Source organism: Sciurus carolinensis, chromosome 13 (assembly GCF_902686445.1).
Source record: "Sciurus carolinensis chromosome 13, mSciCar1.2, whole genome shotgun sequence".
Lineage (NCBI taxonomy): Eukaryota > Metazoa > Chordata > Mammalia > Rodentia > Sciuridae > Sciurus > Sciurus carolinensis.
Genome location: NC_062225.1, coordinates 55,575,620 through 55,591,913, shown reverse-complemented (window position 1 = coordinate 55,591,913; position 16,294 = coordinate 55,575,620). Strand labels below are relative to the sequence as shown.

General features: G+C 37.2%; 1 protein-coding gene across 1 annotated transcript; it reads right to left on the bottom strand.

The window, feature by feature from the left end:
- Positions 1-292: 292 nt before the first annotated feature.
- On the bottom strand, positions 293-15,889 carry Calm2 (calmodulin 2). Its single transcript, XM_047522485.1, has 6 exons — positions 15,765-15,889; positions 10,288-10,318; positions 3,137-3,280; positions 2,942-3,048; positions 2,028-2,163; positions 293-947 (listed from the first exon to the last, which is right to left on the bottom strand). The coding sequence occupies exons 1-6, from the start codon at positions 15,765-15,767 to the stop codon at positions 919-921; spliced, it is 450 nt and encodes a 149-aa protein (XP_047378441.1). The 5' UTR covers positions 15,768-15,889; the 3' UTR covers positions 293-918.
- Positions 15,890-16,294: the final 405 nt, after the last annotated feature.

The window sequence follows — 16,294 nt, the reverse complement described above, 5'->3', positions numbered from 1 at the left end:
TCTTTCATAAGTATTTAAAAGGAGGTTTAAAAAATAAAGTGATAACTAAGCAAACATTTAAAAAATTCATTTTGTGGCTCAAGTCAACATGGACAAATGGATGACAGCTGAAAAATATGCTTAGAAAGGTTTGCTAATGTTTCATTTAAACTTTTTAAAGTTTTATCCTCATTTATGAAATATTAACTTAGGAATAAAAAACAAAATATCTGAATTATACCTCAGGATAAACCAATTCCATGTTTTATTCTCTAAATCAGACTTCAACAGTTAAATGACTCAGATTCAGAGCAACAGTTGGGTAAATTGTTTAATTTTTTTATTGGAAAACAAATATACAACTTGGAATGGATTTGAGGCAAATTGTGCCATAAGCAGATTTTCTTTAAGTGGCTAAACAAAGTTTAAAAAGCAAGTAACAATAAAAGAAAATGTTTCTGGTACAAGACCAGCAGTACAAAAAAATAGTGTACGAGTACCTGGATAATACACCCGTTTTGCAATAGTGCAACTTTTAAGTACATATTGTTGACTGTCCATAGTCCACGCAGAGTTACAACTCCACACTTCAACAACAACATGCTGACAAGTCCTAAAGAAAACTACTTTTTTAAAAAAGGCATAACCCAGATGTTCCCTCATTTGACCAACTCCATCTAAAGTTTGGATGTGCAGAAGGGCTTAGATATATCCAGAGTAAGCCACATGCAACATGTTACTTGATCAATTTTCTAAAATAAGGTTTCAGGACAATGACAGTAAGATAAGGGAAGAAAACATGGAGGAATGAAGTCCTAATTACTATACATGCATATTTTTTTGACAGTAGGGGGAAACCTTTTACAGATAAGTTACAAACAAAGAAAAGGCAAATAAACAATTTTGTACAAGAAATTTAACACATTCTGTACAATGTCTTCACTTTGCTGTCATCATTTGTACAAACTCTGAAAAAGAAAACACACAATAGGTTGAGTCAACAAAAACCCCATTCAAAACCAATCACATTTACTGAGTCATAAAGTAGTCTCTATTCCCCCTTCTTTCCTTGAAACTACGTAAAGTACAGATGAAAGTTAGTTTATTGCCAAGGCTATAACTTCATAAACTACAATTATTCAAGATTATTAATGTAATATACAAATTAATATTCTACATAAGCTATATTTTTAAAAAAGTATATTTGGTTTTTACATTTAGACTTGAATTTTATGACTGCTGAGTTACCAGTGGTCAACACTTTAAATTCAGCATAATGGACTAGGTTTAAGTTTTAGAATTAATTTTATGTTGTTAGTTCTAAGTTGAGTAGTTACATCAAAATACAAGTGAAAAAGTATAAGGCAAAAGTTTTGCTGGAAATTTTAAAATTTTGAAGACCTTGCTTTCTACAATGGCCTTCCTGAAGCTTAAAGCTGCATATGATTTTAAATTCAAACATATGTAAACAGTTTCAGACCAAAGTCAGTTAACAGGCAATAAAGAGAATCCAGTAAAAGAAACAGTTTCTTAATTTCATTTTAGGGAATTCACAGTTAAGTTTTAAGGTTTCCAAATAGTCTAACATAATCCTTAGTACCAAAAAATTGTACAGTGCTTCTCAAACTTTAATGTACTATGAATTACATAATCATCCAGAAACCATAAGTGCAAATTCTAAGTATAGGAGGAGAACTGATAAATATCTCTAAAATAACAGAATGAATCAAACAGCATTACCCTATGTAAATTTATGATTACACAAATGGTATGCCTTTACGCCATGTATAAACAGAGAAACAACATGTATCCCATTTGTTTACAATTAAAAAAAAAAAAAAAAAAAATCTCTAAAAAGTTCTTAGGTAACAGTGACATTGCCTAGACTGAAGATATCATTTGGAATAGAAAAAAGGTTAGTAAATATTCAATTTTAGCATCTACTTTTTTGAGGGGGGGGGGGGAATCTGGATTGCTAATTTTGACCTGAAACACCCAAAGTACTTTTAACTTAAAAAATAAAAGCACAGCATAAGGCAATGATTTACCTTCATAGTTTACTTGACCATCACCATCAATATCTGCTTCCCTGATCATTTCATCAACCTCTTCATCTGTTAACTTCTCTCCAAGGTTTGTCATCACATGGCGAAGCTCTGCTGCACTAATATAGCCATTGCCATCCTAGAGAAAAATTTATACAATGTCTAAGTAAAATTAGAATTACAATGGAAATTTAATAAATTTAAATTTCACATTAGGGAGAAAAATAGACTTTAGAAATTCATACAAACTACAGAATCTACAAGTAGCTGATCTATCAACATAATGTCACTTAGTTTGGGAGGCTGAGGCAGGAGGATATACAATTCAAAGTCAACCTTAGCAAATGGTGAGGCACTAAGCAACTCAGTCACACCCTGTCTCTAAATAAAACATAAAATAGGACTGGGGATATGGTTCAGTGGTTGAGTGCCCCTGAGTACGATCCCTGGGTAACCACCCCGGCTAATAATAATACCACCACTATTCCCAGGTTCCAAAGTCATGTAATCACATGGATCTTCTGTTCCAGATGATCAATGAAATACATGTTATCAGGAAATCTAAGTTTATACAGAATTTATTTTCTTTCTTTCTGTACTGGCAATTGAACCCAGGGGCAATCACTGATCTATATCCCCGGTCTTTTGCTTTCAATTTTGAGACAGGATTTTCACTTGTGTGGCTGAGGTTGGCCTCAAACTTGCCAATTCTCCTGCCTCAGCCTCCTAAGTAGCTGGGATTATAGGCATGGACCACCACATTGGGGCTTATACTGAATCCTTATAAAAAGCTTTTTGTTGACATTTAAATTATGTTGGTAAATCACCAGAAGCACAAGTCTTCAAATATGCAAACTTAGCAGCTTCACTTCATCCTCAAATTAAATTTTAACATTATCCAGTCCTTGAATACCTACCTTATCAAACACACGGAATGCTTCTCTAATTTCTTCTTCACTGTCTGTGTCTTTCATTTTTCTTGCCATCATTGTCAGAAATTCAGGGAAGTCAATTGTGCCATTACCTAAAATAGTGTTTAGTTAAAATATTAAATAGAATACAAATACCTCTTCTTCAAACCCTCCTACTCCTTCCAAATTAAAAAGACTTACCATCAGCATCTACTTCATTAATCATGTCCTGTAACTCTGCTTCTGTGGGATTCTGCCCAAGAGACCTCATTACAGTTCCCAATTCCTTTGTTGTTATAGTTCCATCACCATCCTTGTCAAATAGTGAAAAAGCTTCTTTGAATTCTGTTTGAAAGACCACAATCCAAATATACAGATTAACAACAACAAAAACACCAAAAAACTCCGAAGTGAAATGTACTAATTAACTCTTAATAAAGCAAAGATATATATGGAGACAACACCTAAAATGGAATTTTAATTTCTAACAAAATAGGTGGGAAAACCTTTTAACTTTTCAAATATTTTTAGCTAATCATACCCCCGTATATGCTTCACACTGAGTTACTGGGGAGTTTTACATTTAAAATCTCAGGGAAATCAATTATCTAGACCAGATAAAAACTACATGTATTCCAGGCTGAAAGAAGAGCCAAAGGTTCAAATAAATTTTCCACTGAAGCTGTTCTGTGGAATATAATTCGACATTACAGATCTAACCTACACTGACAATTGAAAAATAAAAGACTCTTGGTGCCAAATACATATTTCTAGAGTAATTATATTATTTGCACATTTAGAATTTGCTTCAAAGATGAAAACTATGCCTATATCAATGGCCTACCAAGTTTAAAACCAAAAAATTTTAAACTTCAGAACAATATGTAATAGGCTAGTTTCCTTTAATAGGCAGGTATATGGGACTATCACCAAATAATTTATGATGATGGCAAAAAGGGGTTGAAAGATGTGTCAAGTTTTAACCAATCGCTCAATTATTGGGGAAAAAAGACTTTTCTTTAGAACCTAAATTCTAAGCTTATAAAGACTAAAATAAATTATCCCTTAAGATTCTGTGAAATTGTGTTCCTTCATCTCTTCTCTTTATTTTGTCCACTGACACCTAAGTATCATGTACTTCTCTGATTTTGTCCACTGACACCTAAGTATCTTCTTGTCTCTCAGTCTAAAACTAAGTCACACTTTAGTTGTTTTCTCTTTAAATGCTTGTCCTTATCTCTTCCCAAATGTTGAAAGGCACCACTACTTTAACAATCCATTATTAAAATCATTTTCAGCTCCTAGTATCAGGCAAAAAAACTAAAATAAGTTAATCAATAAGCACTTAGCCACCCGATCAACCAGGTTATGGGTTTATTTTTGTTTTTGATGGACACAATACCTTTATTTATCTTTATGTGGTGCTGAGGATCGAACCCAGTACCTTTATGTTTTGATATGTAGAGGCCATATGGCATAGAAGCTAAAAACAGGCTTTGGAACTTGACTTCCTGAGTAAAATGTCTTAGCTTTGCTACTTAATAACGACATAAAAAGGGGGGTAAAAAAGTTTTCTGCTTCAGCATCATTTTTTTTCTAGGAAAAAAAGGGGGGAAGAGGTACAGTAACTATACCTACTTCCCAAATTTAATATATGTAAATACTTAGAAATATATCTGACAAATACTTAATAAATGTCAAGAAAAAGATCTCATTTCCTTGCAGCAAATCCAAACTGAAAAACAAAAAATTATTTTAGCTTCCATAACAGCACTTTGGTTTTCCTCCCACTTTATGTTGTGCCAAAAGATTCTTGCTCATCTCAATCTGTGCAGCAACCAATTTTACCCCTTTTTCTCTATGGCCATTTCATCTATACCTACTCACAACAAAAACTTCTTTAATTAACAAGTTATGTTGAATTCTACCATTTTAATACTACTTGATTCTTTTTTCCGCCTCTATAACCAATATTTTGCTTCTAAGTGTTATCTTTTGCTTGGACTATTACCATTGCAATTCTCCTGCCTCAGCCTTCCGAGTCATTGGGAATACAGGTTATGTATCAAACCTTGGCCCCAAACTGGATTCTTTCTTTAAAAATCATCCACACATTTGCCTCAATCTATTATCTTTTTGAACCACCATGTTACTTTTTCTGCCTAAAATTATTTTAATTGCTTAGCTTATTTAGATATCACTGACTAGCAGTTTGTACTACCTTGCTACATTCAATAGTATTTAACAATTCCATTCCATTTACTTGTTTCCAGAGGAACTCATTTAATATATGAGAAGTTTAGTACCACACTAATTGATTTTGTGACAATACTATAGCACTAATCTATATGAATCTAATGACAAAAATAGATTAGGGAGTCCCCACTGGATTTCCCCCTCCCCCCACAGGATTTGATGAAGGTATTTCACTTTATTAGGGCTTAAAAAGAAAAAGAAAAAAAAAAGACGTACAAATTATCTAGAAACATATGAACTATTAAAATTTAGACAATCTATCACCTAATAACTTAGGTTACAAAAAAGGTATTCAGAGATGCCTATTTGTTTACATTGTATTCTCTGCTATTGCACATCTAGCTATGGGCATTACTTTAAGCCATCATTAAGCACATACATTCTCAATGTTAAAGCAGCAATAATCATTCTTCTGTTACATGATTTAACTAGTAGCTAAATTATAGAAGAGGAGTGATTTACATATGTATGCTCTAAATTTTAAGAAGTTAAAAAATCCAATAACCTTTTAAATGTTGCTGAAATAAATGAAAATAAAACATCTATGCTACACCTACTACTTACTTGATGCATGCAAGAAAATGATATGGCTAGTTTTAGCTCAGTGATAGAGCATTTGTCTAATTTTGCCTAGTGTGCACAGCTGTGGGTTCAATCCTCAGCACTGAAAAAAACAAATTTATAAATCAAGCTTTAGAGCTGGGTCACACTTGTAATCCCAGTGACTTGGGAAACTGAGGCAGGAGGATTCCAAGTATGAGGGCCAGCCTCAGTAACTTAGCGAGACCCTGTCTCAAAAAAATAAAATAAATAAATAAATAAATAAAAAGGTTGAGGGTGTAGCTCAATAGCAAAGCAACCCTAGGTTCCATCTGCAGTACCAAAACCAAAAACAAAATGAATAACACAGGAAGGGGAGAAGGTCAAGTTTTATTCCAAATTTCTAATTGTGATCCTACACTAAAGACTCAGGAATAATAAAAACTCCTTGAAATGAGAATAAACCACAAAGTATAATTTAAACTAACCTGCCTTTAGAGTTCACCTGTGTCTTTAAGAACTAGTGTAACCTTTATGTATTGAAGCATTTAATTCTGCAAAAGAATTCTCTGAAATGATCTAATATATCCAGGAATCAAAATCTAAATACACAATAAAGAACAGGTCCTGAATGTCAGAATGGCTATCTTTCTATACAAAGTTTTAAGGGACTTAAAAATTCATGTGAGCTATGCCTAAATTGAAATTTTCAGAAAAGTCAAAGTTTTACTTCTTCATTAGCAATCTCAGAACCCTTTCCCTCATTAGTTCATTATACATATCCATAATTTTATTAAAATATGTTGTAATATCCCCTTTTTAAAGGTCTCGTGTATGGAACCTATGTTGTAATATGTAGTTTTTGCTAAAAACTAAATAAGGTGGATGTTTTTATCAAATGTGACCTTAACATTTAATAAAGGCTTAGAGAAGGGAGGAGAGAAAAATTCTTGAACACTTTTTTCTATCAGCCCTTTGAATGTCAAACACCAACAACTGAAGACATCATGGCAGTCATAAACAAAATTAGCTTGTTAATGATACCACAATAGGCTGGAGTACTCTTCAAGACCAAGTAATAGAACAATTTTAGTAACCTTACCTCAAGAAGACCAAGTTATCTGCTGTTAGCATCTTGCCCTTTTTAATTTTTATTTTGAGTTAGGGTCTCGCTCATTTGCTAAGTCTGGCTTTGAACTTGTGATCTTCCTGCCTCAGTCTCCCCAGCTGTTGGGATTATAGGCATGTGCCACCATACCTGGCTTCTTAGAATTTCTGAACAAAGGTGTAGTAATGAGTATTACATGACAATAAAAATAGCTTCAAAGTATGTTGGTATACTTGATGTTGCATTATATATGAGGCTTGTTAACATTTGTTCTGGAAGAACAAGTAATTATAGACTCTTAAATGTTACTGGTCACCAATTTACAGGTTGAATAAAAAAAACTTGTCTTCACCTCAAAGGCAGACGTTAAAATATACCAAATTTGGGAGGAAAGGACTTGGGAAGAGGCAAATTCATGATAGGATGATAATACACTGATATTTTTGGGGTCACACAACTCTTGAGAATTCAATTAAATACTTATTCAGGGTAGGGATGTAGCTCAGCAATAGAGCACTTGTTTAGCATGGGCGAAGAAGTCCTGGAATTCTATGCTCAGTATTACCAAAGTAAATAATAAATAAATAAAGTGCTTATTCAGTACTTCCTATGTGGCTGGTATTAGTGCTACAAGGAGGAACAAGATCCCTGACTGCACACAGCTTTTATTTTAGTAGTATGAAAGTTTTAGTTCCCCTACCTCTTAAAGGTTCACTAAAACTTGGAGTTAAAGAATGGCTTTAAAGAAAGCTGTGGTACAGGAAAAAGCAGGATAGGAAGAAAACCTAAGAATAGACTTTTCTCACTCTCATTGGAAAACTTAAAAGTTTATTTTAAAGACAATTTTATGATAACTACCAGTATTCTTTAATAAAAATGTTATCAGCTGCTGGATATGGTGGGGACACTCCTATAATCCCATTAACTAGGAGGATGAGGTAGAAGGATGGCAAGTTCTCAGCAACTTGGTGAGACCGTCTCAAAATAAAAATAAAAAGGGCTGGGGATGTGGTAAGTGGTTAAGCACCCCTGGGTTCAATCCCTGGTACCAAAAAAAAAAAAGGCAGGGGGACTAGGGATTGCGGCAATCCTGGCTTCAATCCCTAGTACCCATTCATGTCCCCTGCCCAAGTTCAATCATTTAAGATTGGATTCTCTTATATTCAACAGACATAAGCTTTTTAAGAAGAGTTATGTGTTTAAGATAATAGTAATGAACATCAACCAGGTGACAGTCACCTGGGGTAACATTTTCTATATGAAAGTGAGTGTTGTGATACATACAGACATAACTACCTAACTAGAAAGGGTAAGTAGACGTATTACAGGTCAGAGTTTAAGACTAGAAATACTGAATAGTCTAAGCTATCTCCTGAACAAAACATAAAAAAAAAAAATTTCAAAACTGGGCTTGGTGGTGCATGCCTGTAATCCCAGTGACTCTGGAGGACTACAAGTTTGAGGATAGCCTCAGCCACATGGCAAGGCCCTAAGCAACTTAGGGAGACCCTGTCTTAGAATATTAAAAGGTCTGGGTATAGCTGAGTGGTAAAGTGTCCCTGGGTTAACTCCCCAGTACCAATATATAAATAAATAAGATTTCATAAAAATTTATTTTGTTTATACATTTAAAATGGTGTAACTAGGGGTAGGGTTGTAATTCAGTGGTAGAGCACTTGCCCAGAGTGGCATGTGTGAGGCCATGGGTTCAATCCAAAGTACCCCTCACCTAAAAAACCCTACAGAACCCACAAAAAAAGTGAATAATCCCAAGTTTAAGTAAAATTATGCAATAAGTAATAAAATAAAAACCTGTTCATATTTGGTCCTTAATTCGAATAGCTACTTTATATAGTCATGGAATATTTGTGATGAATGTACAGGGTGGAAGGCTTCCTTTAAGCTTTAATTGAGAGATATAGTAGTTCCATGTGGACTTTAGAAAATGTTCAAGTGCTTTTAAGCACTTATCAAACTCTTCCTGGTTTACTGGGAAAACTGACAAGCTGCTTGGTGCTTCTGCTAACAACAGCCTAATGAAAGTAAAAGAACAGGTTTTTAAAAAGATAAAACAAATTTAGGAGGTTCCTCCAACATTTTAACTACCCATTCTCAAAGTATTAGGATAAAAATCAGCAAGTATTAATGTTTAAATGATATAGCATAAAGAAAACAGAATAATCATTTCAAATATTTCCACAACAAACCAAAGGAGACATTTTAAAAACTTCAATAAGTGCCACTGCTTTTCAAGTCAAAATTCAGTGACATTTATAGGCTTATTTCCTACAGAAATGATTATTCACCAATTGATTACACAGATTAAATATTCTTTATATAAAATGCTTAGGATCAGAAATGTTTCAGATTTTAAAGTATTTATATATCCATAACCCACCTTGCAGATGGGTCTCCAAGTCAAAACACAAAATTCATTTATGTTTCCTAATCACCTTATACACCTAAGGTAATTTTACACAATTATCTTTAGAGTCTGGGCATTCAGACTGCAATCCATCAAATGAAGCTGGGTATGGAATTTTCCACTGATGATGTCATGTCAGCCCTCATTAAGTTTCTGATTTTAGAGCATTTCAGATTTTCAGATTAGGGAGGCCCAACCTATATATGCAATTCTAAATTTAAAATACTAATCTAAGCCAGGGTAAATTCAGTGTTTCTTTTCTTCTTTCCTTCCTTTCCCTCTTCCTTTCATGGTACTGGGGATTTTTTTTTTTTTTTTTTTTTTGTACCAGGGATTGAACCCAGAGGTGCTTAACCACTTAGCCAAATCCCCAACCCTCTCTATTTTATTAATTTTGAGACAGGGTCTAAGTTGCTAAGGTTGGCTTTGAACATTTGATCCTCCTGCCTCAGCCTCCGGAGCCCAGCTAATAGTACTGGGGACTTAACCCAAGGGTGCTCTACCACCGAGTTATTCTCCTAGTCCTTTTTTTTAGGGTCCCCATTAAGTCACCAAGCATGGCCTTTACTTTTGATCCTCCTGAGTTGCTGGGATCACAGGGATACACCATCTCACCAAGCTTAATATTCATTTTCTAATTCTACATTTAAAATTATCTTATGTTACTACTTGGCCCCCTTTTCTACGGAAACTGATTTGGAGCTGCAATGTTAACTAGCCCAGAATTCATGTTTTATAGTAAGGTAATCTTCAAAACACAAAGACCACCAACAAGCTCTTTTAAGCATATCCACACAGACTAAAATACAAGGCTGTAAGTCACAGCCCCAAGCATCTTTCACAGGAAAAGTTTACATCCTCACTTGCCCAAGCAGGGTGAATTACTATAGTACATTCTATCCAGTTGTTACCATCTCTGACATACAACAAAGTCAATTATTTCATATAAATATCTATTTTTGAGGTTTGCTATTCAATTAATTTGTAATAAAATCCAATGGGTACAATCTAACAATTTCTTACCTGCAATCTGCTCTTCAGTCAGTTGGTCAGCCTACAAAGAAATCAAAAAGATAGATTAGTGATTTTTAAGTATGTAGGTTAAAAGTTACAAAAATAAGTTTTGAAACTGCACAAGGTTCATCTTATAGCATGAACTTCAATTCAACATTTCCTAGTACCAAAAACAAACTTACAGATGGGTTTACCTCCACAGATATACTGTCTTGACTTAAAAGTTTAGGACATACAAATATTTCAGAATACTTTTAAAAGTAAACTTTCAAATGTTAACTTTATACGCAACTGAAAATCTCTCATACTACAAAGTTTAATTACGAGTTGTTCTTCCAAAGCACAGAACCCAATACAAATGGTGTTTCCTTTTTCAAAGTGAGGATACCAAAATTTAAGCTGACCTATGGCAGATACAAACCATTACTACTAGAAATTGCCACAGAGCAAATATTTAAAAATCCCAAATCAAAAAGTATTCCCATGAATGATTGAAAACATCATTCTGTCATGAAAATGATTTCCCAAACATAAAAAGAACCACCATCAGTTTTTACTACTTCTCACATGGCAGGTAAATGCAAAAAATCCAGGGTTCTGACCATCTGAACTATAATATTTACCAAATTCAAGTCCTGCCATCCATTTTCTCTTGATTTCTGAAATCCCAAAGTTAGCCTAAGGTTTGCAATTGGTGTTTGGGTGGGGGAGGAAAGGTGCGGGGCAAGATTGGGTATTGAACCCATTGCACTACATCCCCAGCCATTTTAGACACAGGGTCTCACTCAGTTGCCTGAGGCTGGCTATGAACTTTGGATGCTCCTGCCTCCCAAATGGCTGTGCCACTGCACCCAGATGGTTTGTGATGTTTTCACACCACACATAGAAAAGTTTCTTAAGGTTTTTTTTTTTTTTTTTTTTTTTTGGTTACTCTTCTTTAATTTCAGGGTCATGTTAAATTTGGGTGAGTCAGAGTAAGACAAAATTAATAACAGCCACAATTAAGCACTGAAGAGTTACACATACCTAATACCTTCAATTTCAGAACACCATAATAAATAACATTTGCAAAATATCCAGATTTCTTCTTGTTCTTGTGACCTTCATTTTTTCATCTTTCACTGTTTATTAGTACACACATCCATGAAACAACTGCGTGGCATTGAGGAGTGCTGCCAAGAAAGACTATCTAAAATCCCTACAAGTGGAAAAGTGTACCATGATTAATCCATTCACCTATTTGTTGGGAGAAGAAAAATAAATACTGCCTGGTTTGCCTCTTTAATAAATGAACACACCCTGGGGAAGGCTAACACCTTAATGTGGAACAGCCTCAAATTCCTCTAGGGTACCACATGAGAAAATTTTAAAATGAACTCAGTAAGATATTTCTTTCCCTGCTCAATAATTGTAATTTGACCATGATAAGAAATGAATGTTTCTATTTCTTTAAAAAGCAAAAGCAGGCAGCTTTATTAAGTTCCAATGCAAAAGTTCCCAAGATAAACTCCCCACTAACAAATATTTCGTGTAATGTTAAGCAGTAAACTTAAAATCTGGTGAATTCACTGAGTCAATGTTTATTTACAATAGAAGCTACAGAAAATTCACTTCTAGTCAGGTTGCATTTTGTAGGTCTCCATTTCTGAAGGAAAGACCACAGGTACAGTATTAGAAAAAAGTACGGTGTTCTGAATCATAGCTAGGCTAGTATCCCAAATCTGCCACTTAATAGTTGTGTGACCCTGGACACGTTTACTCAACCTCTCATAGTCAACTTCATCTGCAACACAATACCTACCCTGTACCCTGAGGGCTGCAGTACAGAGGATGAGAAAAACTCTACATAAAGAGCTAACAGTTAATGGTAACAATATACATAAATTGATCAACCTACAATGTTACATATCAACCTGACTAACCCAATTTTCACACAGAAGGAGACATGCATGGCATTATGAAGCCCTTTTCAGCAAACCTACGATGTTCCATGTCAATTCTGTTTAAGTGTAGAAAACTTACTTGCGCAAACTAAAACCACAAGGCTCAACCTAAGGGCTGATGAGGCAAGTGAAATCAGCTGAAGACTAAAATTGTTAAGCTAAATGTCTGGTAGGCACTGCATTATGTGTGAAAGCTGAAGGAATCAGTGCTATTATGTACAGGGAGACATGGGGTATGTTCTCTCATACCCCATATATTGGGGGTGGGCTCATAAAAATGAAAGATGAGAAGTCCTGGGGAAGAAATGAGGATGCTAGGTATAAAACAAATTTTGAACTGTCAAATTTGCTTGCAATGTCAAAATTTAAGGACTTTATGCCATCTTCTTTAGCTCCCTATCTCCAGGCAAACTGCAATCTTAGAGCTGATCACAAAAATAAGCTTGAAATAATTAAGTGCATTAAGAGACTAAATTACATAACCTGAAACCTCTCAATTTTCTTGGAAGGTTTTAAGGTTTTAGGGTTAGGGTTACAGTTAATTTTTTTTATAAACTACTTACCTAATGTTAAGGTTTTAAAATAAACTTTACCAGTAGCATTCAGGTTGTAACCTCCTAAAAGCAAGAACATTAGACCTCCTTATACCCTCACTTTTCCAAATAAGTTTTATTCTTCACTCTGTCCACGGAGAGTGCCATTTTCTTATTTAGAAGAATTATACTTTTGGGAAAACACGAGCTCATTAACATGTGTTTAACTCAGTAAAGTGAAGACTAATTCACTAGAGATGACTAGTTCTTACTCCCTTATTTTTCCAACTGTTGACATAATTCTTCATACTGCTTTTGTCGATCCAAAGTAGGCTTCTAGACAGTATACTCCCAAGTTCCACCCCAACCTACTGAACTGAATATGCATTTTAGAGAACCACTATAAACATCGAGAAGCACTAATCTGCACTGCCAGAGTGACCTGAAGTGTACAAAATGGCACTCAAAGGTGGGTGCCGATAATGTAGTTTCTGTGGTGAAAAGTGGTTTAGAAAATCTGAAGGTCTTATCTGAATAAAGGTATGAGATTCATGGGCCAGTAAGGGAATACAAATAGCTATCCTCCATCCTTTTCTATCTGTTCATTCCACCCAATTGCTACTTAGATATAAAGGCTTCAATATATGACATTTTTTCTATAAAGAAGTCAAGCTATTTCTTTTGCCGTTATCAAATCAGTCTAAATTATTTCAGTAGATACTTAATTCTGACAGAACAAAATTACATAGCATCTTAAACCAAAAGAAAAACCACTGGAACAAAAATGATTTCATAAAAATTAGGACCTTTAGTAAAAGGCCTAATTTCTAGTCAAAGCTAGAATTTTCTGAAATGGAACCAAAGCAAATTATTTGATTTTCTGGTCTAAAAGAAGCAGACCTTACAGTTTGATGGAATAACAATTATTTAAACTGAAGTGACAAAATTTTCTACCTTTTTACATTTTTTTTTTTTTAAACTTATGCTGGTCTCAAGTCTTCTTGAAGTGGTCCCCCTTTCAATAAACATGTATTGACAAGAAGACCTATATAAGTGATCCTATTATATACTTCTGTTAAAAATATTTCTATGGAATAATTTTTAATTCTTGATGGAGTCCTAATTTTAAAAAAATCTCAAACTCTTATAAAAAGAGAACAATTTTAAACTAATTTATTACTTAAGGATGACTGCCAATTTAACAATCTAAAAAAGACCCAACACAGCAATGACGCAAACAGTAACTACAAAAGATTATCATTGGCAAGGGACCACAGAAACATTTAGATGCAAACTATACTTTTAGGAGAAAATTTATTTAAACTCTTAATTCAGTTATGAGAATGGTTTAGAAAATATCTACTACTTAATTAAAACTTTTAAATATACTGCATATTTTGAAAATTATGATTACATCCTTACAATGTACATCCTGTTTTGCATTAAAAGTAAATTCAGTCAGCATATTTGAATTCAAAACAATGTAAAATATCAAGATGGAAAATCCATCAAAACTAAATGAACGCTAGTTTTTACCCATGGTGAACTCTCCCCACACCCATAGAGGCTGGAGGTTTCACTTGGCAAGGATTCCCAACTCCTGTTTAAGATGTCACCTTGCCTCTTGGACACACCCATCGCCATTAACCACTTGGCAGAACGAACCACAAAGTATTGCAAATTATCATCCGCAATTTTTTTTTAAGACAGGAAAGAGTGGGAGGTCCAGGAGTCCTAGGTAACAAATATGCTTTCTAAAATTCCCTGCCCCGCCATACACTCTTCTGCCTTCTACCAATACAGTATTTGACAGCCATTATTGTATAAATGAATTGTACGTTAAGATCAGCAGGCAACTTGTACACGGAAATAAAAGTCATTTTCAAGGCATGCTGTGTGTGGTCGTGGTTCTTTACCATTAGGAGTACTCACTCAAAAACAAGACAGTGGCCCCTTTCAAAGGCATTCAATCAATTATTACATGAAGATAAGACCGATTTTCACAGCGGAATGGAAGTCACCCCGGCTCAGGGAATAAAAAAACGCCTTTCAGACCCCAGCCAGAGCCAAACATCTTCCTAACAGGATAGGTCTTTCGGATGCGCTTGACTTCAGACATAAAATTCACTTCCTTCAAAGGCAAAGCCACTTAAATTGTTTTTCTTTTTTTTCTTAATCTAGCCTAGTTGAGGGAAGACGGCCCCAGGGCTCGGATGGACAGAAAGAGGAGGGTGACCAGCGCGGTGGGAAAGTGCCGAGGCCCCCTCCCCCGCCCGCCCCGCAGCGCAGCCGGCCGCGGAAACCTCCGCAGTCCTGCAGGTGCCAACGCAGCAGCTGGAGCGCGAGCGGAGCCGAGCGGGCGGCGGCTCCCGGCCCCGCGCGGCGCCCGCCCGCCCCGCCCCCACTGGCCGCTCCCTGCGCCGCGCGGGCTCGGCCCACACAGCGCGCCGCTCGCTCGCGCGCCACCCGGACCCCGGCACGCGGGGGCTAACGGCGGCGCCGGCGTTCGCCCCGGGGCCCCGCGCGCTCCTCCCGCCAGCACCCCCCGCCCCCGGCGCTTGGCGGCCGCCAGCGGACAAAGGCGCTTCCTGGAGCCCGCTCTAACCGTCCGTTGGGTGTTTGAATCCGGCTACGGGGTTGACCTTTCCAGACGCCCGACCGAGAGCTCTCTACGTTCCCTCGCCCCCTCTTTTCCCCGCCTCTCCCCATGTACCAGACTGCCCCGCACCCCAAATCCATCCTCCCCCAGCCGAGCCCCCAGAGAAGCTTCCCGGCCTTGGGGGCTGTGCGCCCGGCACCCCCACTCACTGGAAGAAGCCCCCTGTGGAGAAGGGGGTGGGGGAGAACCTGCGACACAACCGTTGCGGGCGCCCCTGGCCTCTTTGGCGCTGTCCCTCTGGGAAAGGTTATCCCTTCAGAATGGAAAGGAGTGATTTCCCTTTCTCTAGTCTATCTGATTCAGCCTCTTCCCCCCACAGGCAAAGCGCCGGCAGCTCAGCGACGCACTCACCATGCTGCTAGCGCTACCGGTTTCCGAGACACGACCGCACAACCACTCGGCTCACTCGCTCCACTCGGACTAATTCTCCTCCTCCGCCCCCAGCGCCTCATAAACACCTCCCTCCGCTAGATCCCTCCGCCGTACGCCAGATAACGGAACATCGCAAACGAGTCCCGGCCAGCCCCCCCCTCCCTCCAAGCTCTCCTCGAGACCCCTTTATTCACAGTTATTTGGTGGACGAGGCAAGAGATAAAGGGAAATGGGGGAACGGATGACGTAAGTGGGTTTCGTTCCACAGTGAGCCGTTAAAAGGCCGGTGGAGTCGCGCCTGAGGAGAGCTACTTTGCGGCGCGGAGGAGCATCTCAGTGGCGACGTGCACCACGATAGTCGTTGAACCGACCTCTGATTGGCTGGTTCGTACCTGCAATGCGTCACTCGGACTCGCAGCCGCCGCCGGGACGCGGTGCGGCTTCTGCCGTTGCTGCACGGGCCGCGCTGTCCTAGCAACTGCGCCAGGAGGCAGAGCGGCTTCTTTTGC

Coding starts and splice junctions, on each gene's coding strand:
- Calm2 (XM_047522485.1), bottom strand. Junction 2,164..2,941: donor CATTCCGTGTGTTTGATAAG/GTAGGTATTCAA, acceptor ATTTTTCTCTAG/GATGGCAATGGCTATATTAG. Junction 948..2,027: donor TGGTCAAGTAAACTATGAAG/GTAAATCATTGC, acceptor TTTCTTTTTCAG/AGTTTGTACAAATGATGACA.